The sequence below is a fragment of the Semicossyphus pulcher genome, unplaced genomic scaffold, assembly GCF_022749685.1.
Source record: "Semicossyphus pulcher isolate SPU_LCO1_2020_fin unplaced genomic scaffold, fSemPul1.0.p SCAF_21, whole genome shotgun sequence".
In the NCBI taxonomy this organism is placed as follows: Eukaryota; Metazoa; Chordata; class Actinopteri; order Labriformes; family Labridae; genus Semicossyphus; species Semicossyphus pulcher.
This window is the reverse complement of record NW_027211695.1, coordinates 18,230,784-18,250,348: the sequence shown is the minus strand read 5'-3', so window position 1 is coordinate 18,250,348 and position 19,565 is coordinate 18,230,784. Positions and strand designations below refer to the sequence as shown.

General features: G+C 40.3%; 2 protein-coding genes across 2 annotated transcripts; one reads left to right on the top strand and one right to left on the bottom strand.

Moving 5' to 3' along the window:
* Positions 1-2,026: 2,026 nt before the first annotated feature.
* On the bottom strand, positions 2,027-8,149 carry LOC138600429 (ubiquitin carboxyl-terminal hydrolase 12-like). The gene is made up of 10 exons (XM_069671854.1): positions 8,092-8,149; positions 7,916-8,012; positions 6,840-6,955; positions 6,675-6,745; positions 6,079-6,204; positions 5,909-6,004; positions 5,642-5,770; positions 3,304-3,432; positions 3,143-3,218; positions 2,027-2,646 (listed from the first exon to the last, which is right to left on the bottom strand). Exons 1-10 carry the CDS (start codon positions 8,147-8,149, stop codon positions 2,027-2,029), a joined length of 1,518 nt encoding a protein of 505 aa, XP_069527955.1.
* Positions 8,150-9,046: 897 nt separating this feature from the next.
* Positions 9,047-12,815, top strand: LOC138600957 (E3 ubiquitin-protein ligase RNF19A-like). The gene is made up of 5 exons (XM_069672522.1): positions 9,047-9,100; positions 10,129-10,233; positions 10,489-10,580; positions 11,970-12,140; positions 12,261-12,815. The coding sequence occupies exons 2-5, from the start codon at positions 10,137-10,139 to the stop codon at positions 12,714-12,716; spliced, it is 816 nt and encodes a 271-aa protein (XP_069528623.1). The 5' UTR covers positions 9,047-9,100; positions 10,129-10,136; the 3' UTR covers positions 12,717-12,815.
* The last annotated feature ends 6,750 nt before the right edge of the window (positions 12,816-19,565 follow it).

Below are 19,565 nucleotides of genomic sequence, written 5' to 3'. Positions count from 1 at the left end.
AAGTACCGTGCATTTAAGTCCCATGTGTGTCTGCAGTTTGAAGTGTGTACACGACTCAGAGAGAAGGTGAAAGGAGCAGATACAATTGACGAGGTATTTATTATCAAAATAACAAAATGCATGGTTGTATTTAGTCTTTGAAAGAAGAAGAGAAATCCAGCAATCACAACACATACAGAAAACATTTTCTCACCTCTCAAAATCTAACTTTCACAGTGCACCAGGTGTGGCAAAGTACGGAGTCCCTGAGGGGTCATGGCAAGACATTTTCTGAGGGATACTTTTGCGTTCCCTCGCAATGTTCTTCTTCATCTCCCTCTCCTTCTGAGACTATCATTATATTCTATCATTGTATACATATACAGTCATATTATCATTATATTATGACTATTGATAACACATACTGTATATTGTAGTATACATCATACTCATGTCCTTATAGTTTTGTGTTTTGTAGATTGTTTTATGATTTAGGTAAAGTGATATGACTGACTTATACTGAACTAAGAGTCAGATGTTTGAGTCTACAGTCGGTGACTTGTTATCAATTTAACTGTAACTATTAAATAAAGAAGTTTTGTGATAAAAGAACGTGCGCACAGACGCGTAGCAGAGTGTCAGGAGGTATCACTCATTGTTACCATGGAAACATGGCTCTTAATCCCGAGCTTGGCATAAGTCAGTCAGCGTTAGGGACTATTTTATCAGTTGTGCTTTTTTTTCATGGACCTTTATCAGGATATTTGTGTTACTAAATCTGTGTAATATAATATAATGGTAACAGCATTATCTGAGTTGGACTGTGTTTAATTACTTGTGTTTCTTCCTCTGGTATTAAATGATTAGTGGCCATACGACGAATACGACAGGAAACAAAAAGAACCACTTGAACAAAGTCAGTCTGATGATTCAGGGTGCTTTTGTTTAGCTCCTGTAGAAGCATCAGTATTTATTTCAGTCTGTTTCATATCCAACCAAGAACTCACTTCTCACATGAGTGTGAAAGTGTAAAACTTTGTGGTTTTACTTAAAGACTGACCCAAACACTGTCGGTGCCTGAAAGTCCTTGATGAATGACAGTGTAACATTTATCTGTCTGCAAGGCCAAAGAAGACATTAAACAACATAGAAACATGGCTGACCACAGTGAAGCTTGACAGTTTACAGCCGCACAGAAACAAAGTGTGCAAAGAATTTACTTTGAAAGAGTCTTACCAGAGAGGCAATAAAATAAAATACACTGAAATAAAAGGGGGGACAGTTCATCTTACCAATATGCTGTTTGAATATGCCGATCATGTAGAATTCCTTCAAGCTTGAAGGATAGAAAATCTGCAAGCTACATATTTCACTCTGTGATACCCATGGAGTAGCTTAGCATAATTTACAGTGCTCTGTGCAGGCCCTCGTACGACCTCTGCTTGAAACGACTCAGTCAGCTCTGTCCCTTTAAGAAACCCCGTCCCTACAAGCCCGCTTAGTGATGTCACAAAACTGTGTGAAACCTGGCGTTCACAGCAGCCTGCAGACTGAGCTGAGAAGCCTCCAAAAAAACCTACAGATTTGAAACTTCACCCACGTTTAGAATGGACATCCAACATTGTAATAAAATGTTGAATTGTCTCAAAATGTGAACAGCATAATAATACCGCCTCAAAGGAAAGAGTGGTGCCCGGAAACCCCGCCCCCTGCGGAGCAGATTTTTTGGAGGGAAAATCTCTGAAGTGGAATTTTCAGTCCGCCATCTTTTCTCTCGGGTTGCTCGTGTTTTCACGCGACCTGGAGAGCTCACTTAAAGGTAAGTTATTGAATCTCATCACATGTTGGTCGAGGTAGAGGCAGTCACTTTAGACACATTATTTTCACAGAGCCGAGGTGATTCTCCGCCAGTAACATCGAGTATATAAGCCAATGCTAAGGTTAGCTACCGTATGTTAGCCTACCCTATTTTATAGTATAAATAACACAGAAAAATCTGTTATTCCAACTGAAAACCAGTCATGACTTAAAGGTACAGATATTATCATCACTTCCATGGCTTTTGTTGGACTTTGTCTCTGCTTTTGGCAGCATTTCTTGGACTTTTTTCTCTCTTAGTCACAGTTTGTTTGACGGTCATCGTGTGGCTGTCGTCCCTTTTGTTTCTTACAGCTTTAGTTTCTGCACGTTCGACTCTATCAGTCCCATTTCTTGTTATTTCAGTCTCGTCTTCCTTCACTCTTTTCTTTCTGGTGTCGTGTTTTTGCTCTGACGCAGAGTCTACATGCTGTGTTTTAAAATGCTCTGTAGGGGTCCCTCTTTTGTTAAGATGCCACGTGTGACCCATTGAAGTCGTATCGAGCTGCTGTCTGTTCGGCTCATGACTTTTCTCTCCTCCATCTTTCTGATTCATCTCTTTGTGTGGCCTCAAACATGCTGCTTCCGGTTCCTGCTGAAAGTTTGTCACTGTCTTCACATCGTCATTATGACTCTGGATTAACATGTCACCGTTCAGGTGCTGGGAGTTTCCCTCTGCGTTGCGTTCATCCTTCAGCGGACGACGAGGAACAAGAGTCTCTCCTCTCTCCGCTTCCTCATGTCCTCCTTCTGCGTCGTCAGAATTTGAACAGCTAGCTTCCAGGTCAGATTCTTCAGCATGTTTTCTCACTTTGAAGAGGAAAAAAAATGGAGGTTATTACCAAAAAAACTGTTGTGGGATTCTCAGGTTAACTCATCATTGGAAGGACGATGCTCAAACAGCACCAGTCAGGAAAGCTGGGGGCAGAAAGAATTTAGAGTCTATCATGATTTGGGGCAGCTATAGCCCCTTATACACCGTTAGTTCAAGGTGGATTATTACACCTCTGTTATGTATACAAAGGCAGAAAGGTGGGGCGAAGTCCTTCCACTTCTGAGCCCACATCAGAGGTAGTAACAGAGGCGAAATGGCGTCAGCAGGAAGAACAAAACAGTTTGTTTACACCTCGCACACATTTTGCTTCAGCAACGCCAGAACACACTGTAAAAACACACACCGAGGCGGCTTTACATGGCGTTGCTTAGTCCAATGTAAAATGGCGAAGGCAAAGGATGATGGTGATAAATAAGAGGGTGTGTTAGATGGAGAGAAAGCGAGATACACTCTTCACATTGGCAGACTTACCCTTCCTGTACATGAGGAGGTAAGCTGTACGAGACCTCAGAGACTTTCCTCCGGCCCCAAACAGTGACTCTCGCACCTGAAATATTGGACACAGTAAATGTAAATCTTCAATACACTGTTTGTTAAATTAAACTGCATATGGAAAAAGTGTGCTTCCTTACCCCTTTAACGACGTCATCGTTGAAGAGGTACCACCCCTGAGTTTCAAAGGATCTGATGTGCGCAGTATAATGACCTCCTGTGAGGTCGCCATAGTGGTTAACTAAAGCGTAGAGGTCATATGTGCAATTCTGCAGAGAGGGAAATCGCAGTTAGGAAATGTTTCATTAAAAAAGTGCTGCTTAAATACATTAAAGGGCCAGTTCTCAGGTTTTCAACCTCAGTCCTGTCTTGCTCTTATGGGGAGCTAACGCCATCATGGTGGGAAAAAGATTTGGCTCTGTGCCTTTGGAGGGCGCTATCCGCTTCTCCAATGGGCCCTGGAAAACCAGGGGAGCTCGCTGAACTACACTTCCTCAGTCTAGGACGCTCACCTCCGATGTCACGTCTCGTTCAAAATCGTCAGGTTTGAAATGCAGACTGCAGACCTGAAGATGTTTTAGACGCTCCTGTTCATGAACACCTCCGCACTCAATGATATTAATGCCTTTGATGATGATGACATTGGGATCTGCTAAATGAAATTGTAACATTGTAACGATCCACCGGTATATTCTCGTCGTATTTCGGATTCTGTACCGCTCTGAGCCGTTTGTTAGACAGGACAGGTAAAATCAAATGCAATTGTTGTTAATATTTGATTATAATTAAATATTTTTCAAATGAGCGCTCATGTAGGATGTAATGGGTTACATGTCTTCGGACTCCTGCATTTCGCCCATGTCCCTTATGGGACGATATAAATAACAAGTTAAAAATAATAAAAACAAATGATAAGGAGGAAATCTCCATAAGCTTACACTGGCATGAAAGAGTACCTCACGTGGACGGGCCACGTGAACTTGCAGGTGCAGGAGCTGGGAAATTCCAGCTTTTGCGCAGAGGCCTATATAAAGGCAAACGTCCGGAGATCGGGGCTCACTCTCCGCTCCACTCCCCTCAGGACATGCCTTCCCGTCTCTCAGAGATTGTCCATTCGCAGAGAGAGGTAAAGCAAATAGCCTGAAAATCTTTGAATCTTGTCCGTTTGTGACTTGAACTTCTGGCGTAATTTAGATTTGAAGCAAGACATGGAAAACTGTTGGGCCTGCCATAACAGGGATGCTCGTAAGCTCCTGGCGACAATACGCCTATTGAGGGTTTGCATGGTATCTCTTGTTAGACTAACCTACACAGGACTCGAGGCTTTGTGACTAATCAGTGCCCGCCAGAGACTCCTAAATTTAGCTGATGGATAGAGAGGATGTAATTTCTTAAATTGCATCCAAATTGTCAAACTTCTAAATTATCAGCCTTATTTAAAGGCATCTGAAAACAGAACCAGACCAGTTCTGACAAATTTGAGTTTTTAACTTTTTTCTTTTGTTTTTATTTTTCATATTTTGCGTCATTTATAACTGAGTGAACAAATAAAGGCATTAAAAACTTTAAGAAATCCTGTGGAGGGAGTTTTTGTTCCGGAGTGAGTGGTATTAAATCGAAAGTGAGAAAGGTTTTCTTCAAAGGACTCCGCTACGGCCCTGAGGTAAGCTCATGAGATTCACACTACAGCGACATTACTGATTTATAGACACACACACACACACACACACACACACACAGGGCAGAGAGCACCTTTAGAAAGCCCCTTCCTGAGCAATGTTAGGCATCTATGTCTATTGAGGCCTTCATAGCTGTTAGGATTTAAATCATACAGGGGTCCCACTAACAGGGCTCTCATACGGAGGAAGATAAAATCATACGGGTGTTTAGGTGTCTCTCCCTTTTGTATTTTAGCCTTAAGTCAGGGACGAGGCCTTAGGGTGGGAGAAGGACGCGTAGGGGTTTCACGGTAGTGACCGAACCAAGGGACAGAGAAACTAGCCGTATTTTTCCCTGAGGGCTAAGGGCCCGCTAGCATAGTCCCACTGTACGGCGACATATTAATGAGCGTGTCGTCGCCGATGGGACAGCCTCAGTTTTTGTGACGCTTCTGAGGGCGTCCCGCTTTTAGAAGGAGAAGAAAAAATAGGAACAATGTTTTCTTAAAACCCCCCGTCCCCTTCCCTATTTAGATATTAGAGCATGCTTCACATCGCCTGCAGCGAGACGGTAGTATTTCACTCCAGCGTCTCTCGCTGGGCCGTTCCTTTCAGAGGGAGGGGCGCAATGCACCCTGGGTGTTGTAGGAATGTAGAATGGGCGAAACCACGAGCTGTTTGTACGACTTTCTCCACAGCTATGGCGCCGATTACAAATATTATTGTTCTATCGATTACAGAGGACACCAGCTGTGACTGACAGAGGCTTTCTACAGGAGAGAACTGCTCCTTTAATAAACACATAACATATGCATAATACCTGTATGTGTACATTTTGAGGGACTTCCACTTTGCAGTGAAGTTTGACGTAACACCTGCGCTCGCAGTCGAAGCTGAATCTCTTCAGCAGGAGGGTCAAAATCTCTGGAGTCTGTGTGATTCGACAGCCCTTAAACACACAATGAAAATCTTATTACACACATTCGATGTTACAATATCATATTCACAGCAGCCTTGTATACAAGTGTATCTACAGTAGTCTTATGAGAAATTATTCAAAGGTTTATGACGGAGGTTATAAACTCACGAAATCTGCATCTTGCTTTTTTTGACACTGGTCGCAGTAAATCTTGTTGTCCCCGCTGACCTTTCCTCCCTTGAAGAACGCCTCCAACCCTTTCTCCTGTAAACACAATATGTTAACACATCTGTGTCCTGGAGGAAAATAAAAAAACTCTTAAGCAGAAAGCGGAGTACCACACTGAAGATCTGATGACGTGATTCTTCCACCGCGAGAGGCAGAATCCAAAAAAAGTTCCTGGTGTCGTTCGTGTCCTTGCACCTGAGACACCTGGTCCTGTGATTCAGCTCTCCTTTGAACATCTGGACACACAGATACATCAGAGTAGAGATAGACCGATATGGTTTTTTCAGGGCCGATACCGATACCGATTATTAGTAGTCAAGGAGGCCGATAACCGATATTTGGAGCCGATATTCATTTGCAGTAAAAGTGAAAATATTGGCGTCAAAACTTTGATTAAATAAATAAATAAACAACTTCCTGAAGTTTTATAAAGTAAATAAAACAAAGTTAAATAAAATTTGCAAAGAAATGAACTCTTATCGGCCATCTGATTAAAAAAAAAAAAAAAAAAGGCCGATGCCGACATGCCTCAAAATGCCGAATATCGGCGCCGATAATCGGTCTGTCCCTACATCAGAGGCTCGATAAGTCCTCTGTTAGGTATAACATATTCGCCTCCTGCAGTCTAGACACCTCAAAGGAGTCTCGTTTCATGATCCTAAATTAAAACAATTAGTCATTTAAAAAAACGTGTACTTGTGTCTACCTTGGAGGCCTCTGGATTGGTGAGACACAGGATCTTCTCAAGATACTCAGCAGCATCTCGTTGCTCATACACTGAGTGAAGGGGCAAACAAGCGTTTTTCAAAGAAAGATAACGTCATGAATAACAAATGTGCAGCCTCTGTGCGCGATGCCAAGTCAAACTCACCATTCGTGATCCCCAGTTTTCTTGTGATTTCACGGGTTTTGGACACTTTGACCTCTAAATCAGCGAAAAGCTTTGCCAAATGTGAGTCAATGGTTGTTGAATCTTCACCGTAGCATCTGTGCACACAGTGAGAGGTGCATTTTACTACACAGTATTTAGAGCAACATTCTGCTCTTGTGAACTGCGATCATTCCGATCCATAGAGGTCATTAGGTTAAATTCTCAAAGGAATAGTTTGAAACTTTAGATACAGTACACAATGCTAGCTGGACACATAGACTGTGTAAAAAGATGGACGACATGACAGCTCCCGAAAAGTGAAGCCAAACTCTCTCTATCGCCCCCTGCTGACTGGCTGCAGTATAGCTCATAAAGCCTGCCTCCTCCATGTTAACAGATGGGACATGAGTCAAACTATAAAATCAAAATACACGTCAAATACATTTTTCTCAAACATGGTTTCTGTCATTGTAGTTAGCTCTTTGTGTCAGTTCGTATGTGTGTTCTTTTTCTGACAAGTTCAGTTTTAATTAGTTATTTGATGCTTAAAAAATGATGATTGACAGCTCTGTTGACAAATTCGGCCCCTGCAGCCGATCTGTTCCGGATTAGCAGAGTGGAGGAGGAACGGTGACAGGAGACGTAACTAAAACAATCACTACGGCTCCACTTGCTCGATGTCATTGCGCAGTTTCTTTATATACAGTCATTGGCTGGACCTATCAGCTGGTTAGCTTAGCATAAAGACTGTAAACATCACACCTGAAGCTCAATTTATTATTCTGTACATAACCAAAGTGTAAAAGTGCCACTTGTGTAGCACCACAACATTTTTAGTACTTTTTGGTTGCCACTAGACAAAGCTAGGCTAGCTGTTTCCCCTTGTGTCCAGTCTTTATGCTAAGCTAAGCTAACAAGCTGCTAGCTCTAGCTTCATACTCACTGTACACACACAAGAGTGGTATCCATCTTCTCGTCTGAATGTCAGCAAGAAAGTTCATAAGCCTGCAGTGTCAAACTATTCCATTTGAGTAATGTAAAATAGCTTAAAATGAAGCTAAGCTGAGGATACGCACTGTTTCACGGCCTCCCGGAAGTCTTCAGTCATAAAAAGCACCTGGAGGACGCTGTTTAAATAGCAGGTAAGACCTGGACTCTTCAGACCATGGTAATCTAAACACAACACAGTGACATAAGACACAGAACTGTCACATTAACCGAGGCGTGGGTAGTTAAACGTCATGTAACTTACCTGAGATGGTGCAGCTGTCCAGTTTCTTTCTGAATGTTTCCACTAGCTCATGATTCATACTGATTTCTTTCAAATGCTGACATGTTTGGATCACTCAAGTGTTCAGGGTATGTATGGATTGAGCCTGTTGAAGCTGCAGATCTCACGGCCGTCCAGGCACGAAGCAGGGCTGTAACACAGATACAAAGTAAGTTAAAGGAGAGTACAGCACTTTCATATTTGCTGGATATTTTTTGTCCTTGCACATGCATTCAAAACAGTCCATTGAGATGATAATAAAAATACAAATCTGCATGCAGACATGCTTTTAATTCAGTTGTGTCTTGACTTCTGTGAGTGAAATGTTCTTGACTACATTCATCTTATAACCGTAGTTATATTTGAGATTCAGATAAGAGTCGTACAAACTATTTAGCCAAATCAGTTTGTCAAATATTCAGCGGTGATAAATTTGAAGATTTAAGTCACTGTAGTGTATCAGTCGTAAAATGTAGCGCCCCGTATGATATAAAACGTATACAAATACACATAAAAAGTACTAAATTCTTCCCTAAATGTATTCACAAAAACGCAGTCAGTGAATGCAGCCGTTGTGTTTGGGTGTTATGGAAACTGAACACGCTTTCGTCCGTAACAAAGAGCCAGCGAAAGAGATTTTTCAAAACGATAGACGAAAACAAAGTTAAACTTGTTGTCTTATAAACACACGTTTACTAATTTCGACAGAAGACTTTTTGTTTTGAAAATGGGTAGCACGACAATAGAACTTACCATGCAAACTGACGCATGCGGCATCCTTTCACTTTCGATAGCAGCGAGTAGGAGGGGAATACCGCTAAAAAAACAAAGAAGAAGAATGACAGAGGAAATAAAGAAACACACACACACACACACACACACACACACAGGTTAAAATATTCAGACCTCGGAGCCAAATAAGTCAGCAGTTGTGGCTGTACAGCTTCCGGGCACAGAAGTATTTCAGATCAGGCTCAGTTGTTCGAGCAAGGTAAGACAAAACTTCCTCTTATGACTTTACTGTTTATTTGTGTCAGTTAAAAATAAGAGGGAGCTTTTATTTTGACAGGCTATTAGCAGCCACAGATAACTATCTTTCTCAAAGTTAAGTACATGCTGTTTTACTTTTCATTTTCTGTAAGCTTGTGACAAATTGAAAATATTATTATATATATATATCATAAGGTTTTAAGTAACATTCATTCATACAAGTAACCTATTCGTTTAATAAAATGTTTGTTGCACCGTGCTTCACTGTAAATATAAGTCACCTCAAACGAACTGGAAATTCCCGGATTAACAACTTCAGGTTTATTATATCAGCACAGCCACGCTAATAAAACATGTTGACAGCCGTGAAGTTTGTCCTGTAAAAAGTAGCCTATGCCCCCAGCAGAAGTTTCGAAACTAAAACTATTAAAAAGTCAACACATGACACGCATGTTTTTGTATTTAGTATGGCTAACACTTAATGATGCATCACGCTACTTTCAATTTCAGAACCTGCCTGAGAATTTGCACGATTTAAGATTTATTCAGTATCAAAGCAGTGCAGTAACATGTATCTGTACACTCGTGAGTTTTCTACTTACAAGAAGTGCTAACAGCTAAATCGGCATACGTTTAAGGGTACACATTTTCAAAATTGTAAACAAAAGTAAGCTAAAAACAAACGGGGCTTAAGTTGTAGCCCAAAACTAGCTAACTTACTTAGCCTGCAACATTATTCTTCACTATATCCTTGAAAGACTCCAAATTATTGGAACTCTAAAAGTTAAAGATGGCTATGTTTAGGGTACATTTTATGTCAAAGAACTACAACACAATGTGGGTTGCAAACCAATTTAAACTCAGTTTTACTCATCAATCATTTTGACATTATCTTTCAGAATGTCCCATTGATTTTGTTCCATAAAACCCCTCACACATATCTTCACCATAGTCATGATATCAAGCCTGTAAACTTGTGTTGTTTTAAATCTTATTTGTAAGTAATCATAGTGTCACACTTTTTTCCAGAAATCAGAATGAGCATCCGGGGGCAGGGACAAGTGGAGAAGAAATATGACCCACTGGATGGCACCCTGACTTTTGTCAACAGGGAGGACGACTTTGATCCAATGTGTAAGACTCATTTCCTGTCTCCTTTAACTCTTTCTGCTCCAGAAAAGTGGGACAAACAGGGACATTTGTTGTGCCTTTCATTTAATTACTGACATGAGTTACTACATAACAGTTCCTTCAGAATCAATACTTCCTTCACAGTGTCATTTGTTTCTATTTTTTTCATCCAAAGCATTCCTAAGCCTTGTCTATGTCTGACAATTGTTTGAAGATAACTCCTCACATACTGAAAGTACACATTGTTTATTGTCTCAGATGAGGGCGACAGTCTCAGAGCAGAGCTGTCCTGCGGCCACGCTGTCACTCCAGATTCTCTTACACAGTGGTGTCTCAGCCAGCTGAATGAGGTATCTCATGTCTTTAAAACAACATTTTTTAATGTGTTGATTCATTTGAAAGAGGCAAAGTACACACAACATTTTCACCAGGGCACAAAAACCCCATGGCAGATCATAGGCTCAGACTATCAAGTGCAACGACTATTCTTCTTTGCTTATTCTGCCACCTACTGGGGAGTGAAAACGTAACTCTGAAACAAAGCACTCACTATTGTTATTATTTTAATTAGGGTTAAAAAAAAAGTTAGATTGAATAAAATGGGGTATTATCTTACAGGCATCAAACTTGCCAAATAAAAAACATGTACTGAAGCCTCTAAAGAGCACACATCAACAAAAGTTGAACAAAAAAGAGTGGCTGCATATAGAAAATTAAATTCTAACAAAAAGAATGTCTGCAAAACTCTACATTTCCTAAAACACATTTGTACTGAGATTTATATTGAGGCCACATTTTACATTGAATGTCATTAAAATGTTAGTGTGTGGGCACGTTCTGATTAATTGATGTGTAGATCCATGGTTCTCAACTGGTGGGTCGGGACCCAAAAGTGGGTCGCAGAGCTGTTTTCAGTGTGTCGCGGAAGTGTGCTTGGAAAAAAAAAAGTCTATGCTGCGCTTTTATTTTGAAGGGCATGGGTTTCCTAAGACCTGTGTGCAGTAGTGGTGTAGTTAATTCACACTCCGGGTATCAGCTGATTCCATAGGATACAGTTACATTTCTTGAAACTTAATGAGCCCGACAGCAGCTGCATTTATGTTGCGCCTTTTTAAAGTTTATTTCTTGAAAAAGAAAAAAGGCTGCTTAATGAATGAATTGTTGAGGGACCTGCTGGTCATTTTGCTTTACCATTATACTATTGTGTTTTGTAAAGCTGACACTGATGCTCCATCTTGGTCCAAACTGCACCGTTTTTTATTCAATACATTTCAGACATGTGGGTGGCGACTTGTCATTAAGGAAGTGGTGGTGGGCGCTGAGGCTAGACCAGTCTAGAACCACTGGTGTAACAAATTGTATCTTACTTATATCCACAAGTTAACCAAGAATATGGGGACACAAATATTTTTGATAGTATCTTTGCCATTAATCAATCAAAACAAAGGAATAAATTGCACCTCTGTTCGTATCTTGTTCCCATAACTTATTCCAAATGCGGAAACTAATTGCTTCTTGTTTGTTTCTTGTGCACATAAATTAGCAGCATTTTAAGCACTCAGGTAAAATTCGGCCTCTACATTTATTTATTCTATTCAGCTACTCCAGTTTTTACTGAAACATCAAGTGATTAAACTTTGTAAGATTGATATTTATCAATTTGTAGTTGGAGTATGTTTGAAGAAAGTACTGAACATACTTATTACTACGTACTGGTGCTTCTCTTTGTTGTTTTAAAGGGTGAATACAAATTCCGTTGCCCTGCACTGGTGGAAGGGACAAAGCGGTGCAATAAACTTTGGTCGTACCAGGAGGTGCGAAGGCTGGCGGATTTGTCTGTAGAGGAAATGCAGCACTTTGAAGAGACCATGGCCCGCCTGGCTGCTGCAGAATACTGTGAGATAAAGCCAGTAAGCCCTGCAGTGGTTTTTGTTGTTTTATTTGTTGACTTTGAAGTGGAATATTTTCCATTTAGTTGTTGAAGCAAATTCAAGTGCATTGATTCTAAAGTTGTCTGTTTTCCACGTCAGTGCCCAAAGTGCAGAACCAGTGTGGAGAGGACGGACCTCTCCAACCTGTGTGTGCAATGCACCATCTGTACAGCTGATCAGAAGAAGACCTATCAATTCTGCTGGCAGTGTCAGAGGGAGTGGAAGGGTCCAGGCCCCCGATCCGACCGCTGCGACAATGATGGCTGCGTCAACAAGGACCTGAAACTTCTCGAGACATGCAAGAGCATCAGTCTGCCCGCGGTGGAGGGGGTCACCAGCTGCCCATCAGTGCGAGCCTGTCCCACATGCGGCATGAGGGTGGAGCATAGCCGAGACAACTGCAAAAACATCAAGTGCCCTCGCTGCCGTGTGGAGTTCTGTTTTGTGTGCCTGAAACTAAAGCGTGAATGTATCAAAACAAGTTCGCCGTACAAAATGTGTCCCAGTGGGGTGGCCCCGAGACAGACCTCCATCCCTGTGAGGCAGAGAAGATAAGAACAAAGGTCAGCGAGGTCTGCTCGTTTTATCTGAGGATTAACAGCAATGATACATATGAGTACTTTTCTAGGGAACGGTTTGATGCTATACGCAGCCTTTTCACATAAGGTGTCTTACATTATTCAAATCTCTGTTTAACAGTGCAGAAGGAGAAGTATATTTCTGACTTACAGTAGCAACGTATGTCTCAAACAAATTCTCGTGAAGCAGCATGTTTTAATAACAAAATGCATCAAGGGTTAACATAGCAATGATGCTCCTTGGTCAATATGCTACCCAAACTTCCAGATTTAACATGCTAGTGGTGGCCGTGGATCCAGACTAGCGCTGCAATGTGGCAAAAATAATTTGTTTATTATACGGATCGAACTGAAATTCAGTCTCCTACATAATCCTCAGTGTTTGTGAAAAATATTCGTAATTATTGGCAATCTTGATTTTTTGCATCGTCCACCTGGCTAGCACGCTAACTCGCTAATTAGCTTAACACTTGAAGACTTTCGGTCCGTGTTAATGGGGCTAATTGAGACGCGAAATTATAATTAATTCCTTGTCTCTCTGAAAAAATATCCTCCGATATAATCGAAGTATGTAGGCTGGGTCATGAGGCCCTTAAACCAGTTCTAAAATATTTTGTGAAGCGACTACACTCCTAACAATGAAGACGACCTCTGAGAAATATTTCAGTGTTTCATTAATGAGCAACAATGTAAATAAAAAAGTGAAATGTTCCTATTGGACACCATCTGGATGAAATCTATTCGGCCTGAAAAACAAAGCAAGCTGCTGGAAATAACGGAATCGGAGGGAACTCTTCTCCATGGTCTCTGACAATGCCCAAGATATATGTTTTGGGGAAAAGTGCACAATTGTATAAAGATAATCATTAACAATGACTTTGAATTCTATCCCAGGTTATTTGTTTTGTGTAACCCACTCACTGTGAAAGACTGTGGAACCCCCTTAACACTTACAGTGAAGACTGGCATCCCACAGGGCGGTGCGCTGGGTCCTCTGCATTTCTTTCCTCTTCCCCTCAACTGAACACCTGTGTGTGTGCATGGTTCCAGTAACATTATAAAGTTTTGAGTTGACACAACTCTGGTTGTGCCTCATTTTCATAATCATATTCATAGAATTGAAAAAAAAAGCTTTCAGGGTCTTTAATGCGATTTATGCACATTTATTTAAGATATGTCTGTTTTCTTTAGTGAATAAAATACACTGCCTTTAAAAAATACCTTTATTCAGTTATATCCAATGGGAAACTGCAATCTTTTATTTCATATTTAATCATACACAGATTACTGTTAATGTACTTGATTGTGCCCGTTGCTCATCCAATTTGTTTGTCATTCAAAATAAAGAAGCAAAAAAAGCAACTGTCTTAAATGTAGAATATTTTCATTATCATCTTGATAGAAAGTTGCTAGTTGACATTTCTGAACCCGTCTTCAATGCTGACATATATCCACCCCACTTTCTCCATCAAGAGTACTTCAGAGTTGCTAGAATAACAATCACTGTCAAAAAAATGATACAACCACAAACGATGAGAAAAATCATCAAAAGAGGATTCTTCCTGATGTTGGTGGAACTCTTGCGGTCTGGAGGGAAAGAAAAACACAACTATTACGTGATAAAAAAAAAGCTGGATAAAAAAATGTATTTTAATATAACCTACCGGTTGTTTTTCTTTGTTCTTTCCATTTCTCTGCATTTGTCCGATTGTTCGTGCTTTGTGGCATGTTTTGATTTTGAGAGGGAAAACATTTCTCCCTCTCTGCATGAGCTTCCCTTTCTCTATTCACGCTTTGGTGCTTCCCTTTCTTTCCCTTCTCCAAATGAGGGATTTCATGCACTTCTTTTGCCTTATCTCTCAGATTCTCAGAGGCTTTAAAAGAAAAAAGGAAAAGCAATATCCTGATCAACATTGAGTAAATATTACAGCTGTTATGATTTCTTAGTGTACTTTAGTGATCTTACCTCTGTACACGAGCAGATATGCAGTGCTGGAGCTGTGGAACAATCATTTTAAGTGATTGTTTGCATGGAACAACAACAAGTAGAGAACAAACTGTAAACATTTCTAAATAGATCACTTCAGAACGATTTTACCAAAAGGTCAATTTAGCACTGTGTTAGCCCAACAGCTGTCAGACAGATCACATGATCTTCTAAGTAATTTTCAGGACTTCAGTTTGGCTTAAAGAGAAGACATCAAAGTGCTCTAAAGAAGGTAAATGTGATCTTTAATAATTGCACAAAATCTGGGCAAAGTCCTCCTTCTGATGAGATTGTTGGACTTGATCAAATGGAATTAACGGACTTACTTGAACGTCCCGTTGTTCCCAAATGGTTCTTCAACCTGTTCCATTCATCAAAAACAAATTAATATTGTGGGTGTTTTTTTGTATGTTAAATCTTTGAGTCGAGTAAAATTCATCCTCACCTTTGTGACATGAGCGTCATTACACTCATACCAGGTTTTGTCCTCCTTGGACAGGATGGTGGCGGTGTAATGTCCTCCTTTTAGACTGCCCATGTGATTCACAGTCCCGTACAGTTTGTAGGTCTTGTCCTGCAATGAAAAACAAATTCAGTTACATGAAAAGGTTTAAGAAGAAAAGAAGCATTTAAATTTACGTCCTCTTGCCTTTCTCTGTAATTCACGTGGCACCTCCACACAGCGGTGTGATTTGGCGTGCGACATGGTGTTGTAGTCAAAGTCGAATCTCTTGAGGAGCAGAATCAGAACCTGAGGAGATTCCACCCACTCACACTCCTGAAAAACACCATGAGCACTTTTAAATAAACGGATATTGTTCAACATTGTAAACAAACAGTTCATGAACTCACAATGGTCGCCTCTGTTTTCTTTTCACACTCGCTGCAGTACACCATGTTGTCTCCGCTGAATGATTTGGTCTTGAAAATCTTTTCAAAGCCACTTTCCTTTAAAAACACAAATGTTATAATGTTCATAAAAACACTACATTTATGTTTATGTGTTCCCTGGCAGTAAAAGGTGCAGTATATTATCTTTGTTAGGGGGTCCCTAAATATAAACAATAACAAAAGATGCAGTTATGTGACGTCATGAAAAAGTGTGGGATCATGGGAGTTTTTGCAACTTAATTCTGGCAATTTATCTCTTATTTTATTGTATATAGAACGCACATACTTTAAATTTTTTCTTACTTCTATTTAATGCCATGTATCTGTCTATACTTTCTCTGTGTCAGAGCAACTGTAACGGTCGAATCTCCCCCCGGGATTAATTTTTCAATGAAAGTTAGCTAGTAGCTAAAGTTAGCGAACATGACAGATAGCCAGTCTTTGGATTCCTTGGTGTTCCTGGAAGTTATGGCAACTAGAGCCCCTTTCCCACTGGTCAAAAAACCTGCTAACACTCGGCTTAGTGGGAAAGGTTACAATCGCCATTCAGACCCGGGTAATTATCACCTCGGCTCCAATCGGCAATGATGGGAACACAAAACCCGGGTCGACGCGTTAATCTCGCGAATTTGTTCTTTGTTTCGTGCAAGATGCAGCAACACTGGCAAGACAGCGAGGTGAGAGAGCTTCTTCTGATACGAGGGGAGGTTTGTCGTTCGCCCCTATTTCTGGCGCGTTTGTGACGCCTGACGGTGACGCAGCAGAAAAGAGGCTGAAAGGAGTATACTCCACTGGCAACGGGAAAAGAGACAATGTATTACTGGGTTTTCCCGAGTCTGATAAACCTGTGTTACCTTTAAAGCTCCTGTGAGCAACTTTCGGTTTGTGTTGATTTTGGCGCCCCCTGTGGACAAAGCTGCACATCTTATCTCTTTGCTGATTTTCTCTTGTATGCTTAAGTAGTGAAGTTTACCAAAACATCTCATCCTGCTTTCTTTAGTATCACTCACTTAACATTTTTGCCCTTTAAAATGTAAACAAAGGCAGCGTGCAGTTAATCTCTTTGTCTGACACCTACCCCCCCGCCGCCAGCTGTTTCAGGCATTAAAAATAACTTGTTTAATAAACATATGCTTAAAGGCATTTAAACAAAGTGAAGTGTTGGAGTTTGTATTATTCAAAATTTTGACGCCAATATTTTCACTTTTACTGCAAATGAATATCGGCTCCAAATATCAGTTATCGGCCTCCTTGACTACTAATAATCGGTATCGGCCCTGAAAAAACCATATCGGTCTATTTCTATAATGAATGTATTTTTGTTGGAAACATTTAGGATAGATAATGTAAGTACACAAGTCAACAAAAGAAGTAACATGTTTATGGACATTTCAATTTAGAAATGGGGCAAACTATGACGTTATAGTTTAACTGTTGTTGGTGATTCAGCACTTGGTCAGTTCTCTGACCATACAAATATTGCCTAGCATGCGTTATTTAGATGCTACATAAAACTACAAAAGCAGAAGTTCGGCTGCTCACCACATTGAAGGTTGCATCGTCAGCATGTTTCAGTGACAGCGGAAGAGTCCAGAATGGATTGGTCTCTTCGTTGATGGTGTGGCGTTCGGAGCACGTTGTTGTGTATTTCAGCTCTCCTTTGAAAACCTTGAGAGAGAAATATCACTTGTTTTGTGCGTTTTAAGGTTTCTAACTTGTCGACCAGTAATTTCAGGAATTGATTTCATGCTCACCTCGGAGACCTCTGGGCTGACCTTGCGTAGGATCATCTCCAGGCATTCAGCTGCGTCACGTTGTTGACAGACTGAGAATGAAGCATAAATTTGAGCCCTCACTAAATTCTCTTGAACGTACGGCTGCATTGGAATTTTCCTTCCTGTTCCTCTTTATGTTTCATCACTCACTTATAAACTTACCATTTGTAATCTCCAGACTCCGAGTGATTTTCTCGGTTCCACATGTTGTCTCTTTCAGTTTTGCAAAGAGGTTTCTGAGCTCTTTATCTGCGACCTGGGATGTTGGATCCAACCTTGACAAATAGGGTGTATTATTATTATTAGTGACTACTACAGCATGTTTTGATATAAAATATGTCTTTATATTAAAAACCATGTCATACTTGGTATGTGTATTTATTTGCTACAGATGAAAGCAGCTGTGTCAAACCTGTCGTGCATCTCAGTTGTCATGGAGAGAACTTGCAGCACACTGTTGAGGTAACATGTGGCTCCCTGATTATGCAGACCATAATGAGGTCTCAGCGGCTCAGTCACTGAAAGGAGAGAAGACACAGCATCATAATATCATTTATTTATTATGAATAAACTATTTTGCTCAAACAAAATGTTGTTTATTTAACCGTGAGATGTTGTGACTGGTTGTCTCTGATCTTTTGTGCTTCGCCTCCATCTCTATTACCTTTTTGTTTCTTCTCTGCAGCTTCCACATCTTCTATGTCTCTTTTTCTGGAGCTCATTGTCTTTCCTCTTGACTCATCCCCTGAAGATAAGAAGGTGTGTCATTTTTAATATGGTGAACGATTCATTTCAATTTCAGGCCTTAGTGTGGTCCAGTAGGTGGCGCTATTCCCCCATCTGTTCATTCTGACTCTTCAGCTGCATCGTATCAATCTTCAGAGAAGGAGTCACACCAAAGCAACACAAAAATAAAACACTTTAAGACAACTGTCATATAAGCTCGCGATGAGCTATTCAATATTCAAGTCCAGCAGAAAATGATTGAGTATTTTCTTAACCAGCTGCACTCACACAAAGCCTGCCGCAGCAAGTGGAAGAGTAGATCCAACACTACGAAGAAAAGGCGCTTTAAATAACCAACAGCAGCGCCTACAAAGCTCCGTGGAGCTCTGAGCTGTGTTGCTTTTAAGGTCAAATGGTTTTTTCTGCTTCTCCTTTAAAAAGACATGTACGCGACGGCTCTGTACGTTATTGGAGGGAAAGCACAGATCGATTATTTAGTTTTTTTGTTTTGCATGCATTGGATAATTTTAACCCAATGTATTCCCATTAACGAAGGATTGTAAATGACAATTATGGAAAATAAGAAATATCACATATTTAGGCTCATTTAAATTGCTTCTTGAAATAAGAATAAAAGCACTTTAGTTGGACACGAAGAGAAAAATCTATTTACAGACGGCTTGTCATCCCGGAATGAAACCGGTGACGGTAAGTTGAAGACTTCCCCTCAGGCTCTCACACAATTATTGGCAGGCAACTCACGTCGCGTTATGAGCCACACCGATTACAATCTAAATAACATTAACGTAGTCTTGTAAATTAAAAGCATCATTACCTTTTAAATCAGGTCAGTGATGATAAGTAAACAGTTTGTAATTTATTAAAAAAGTGATGCAGAAAAAAAATGTAAAAGCCTATTTATTGGCATTATTTGATCTTTTACGTTGATAATTGGAACGATTTTTAGCCAGCTAGATTATACACTAACTGACCAAATTTAATGTTATAACTTGATTTGCTGTTTTATATGTACACTTGTTAATTTAATTTCTCTTTGATAGTTCATTTCGCTGTCCCTGTTACAGGAGCCTATGTGGTGACCACAGTTTAGGAAACTGTTTGGGGGGGAAATAAAAAATAAATCAAACTTGATGTTACCTTTGAAGCAACCGTATTTTCCCATCATATGTGCTACTTGTCTGTTTCCCTTCACCAGCAAGTAGTTTCTTGTACTTGTTTTTTTTAAACAATCAGCCTACCTACGTAATGAAACACAGCTTTGTTCTTTTAAATGTAACAATGTTGTTTGACGACATTCTACCATTTACAAGAACAAGGATATATCCTACTGTTGTAACGTTTACCAATTAAAGTTAAATCTGAAACGTGTATAGGGTAATTTTCAGGTGTACCACAGGGATCCTGTTTTGGACCCTATCTATTCCAT

Bases quoted from the DNA above. Each gene is read 5' to 3' on its own strand.
- LOC138600429 (XM_069671854.1), bottom strand. From the start codon at position 8,149: ATGAATCATGAGCTAGTGGAAACATTCAGAAAGAAACTGGACAGCTGC. The intron at 3,433-5,641 runs GTATTATGCATA...CCCTCTCTGCAG, and splicing joins CTCAAAATGTACACATACAG to AATTGCACATATGACCTCTA. The intron at 2,647-3,142 runs GTAAGTCTGCCA...TCCTCTTCAAAG, and splicing joins CCTCCTCATGTACAGGAAGG to TGAGAAAACATGCTGAAGAA.
- LOC138600957 (XM_069672522.1), top strand. From the start codon at position 10,137: ATGAGCATCCGGGGGCAGGGACAAGTGGAGAAGAAATATGACCCACTG. The intron at 10,234-10,488 runs GTAAGACTCATT...TTATTGTCTCAG, and splicing joins GGACGACTTTGATCCAATGT to ATGAGGGCGACAGTCTCAGA. The intron at 12,141-12,260 runs GTAAGCCCTGCA...TTTCCACGTCAG, and splicing joins AATACTGTGAGATAAAGCCA to TGCCCAAAGTGCAGAACCAG.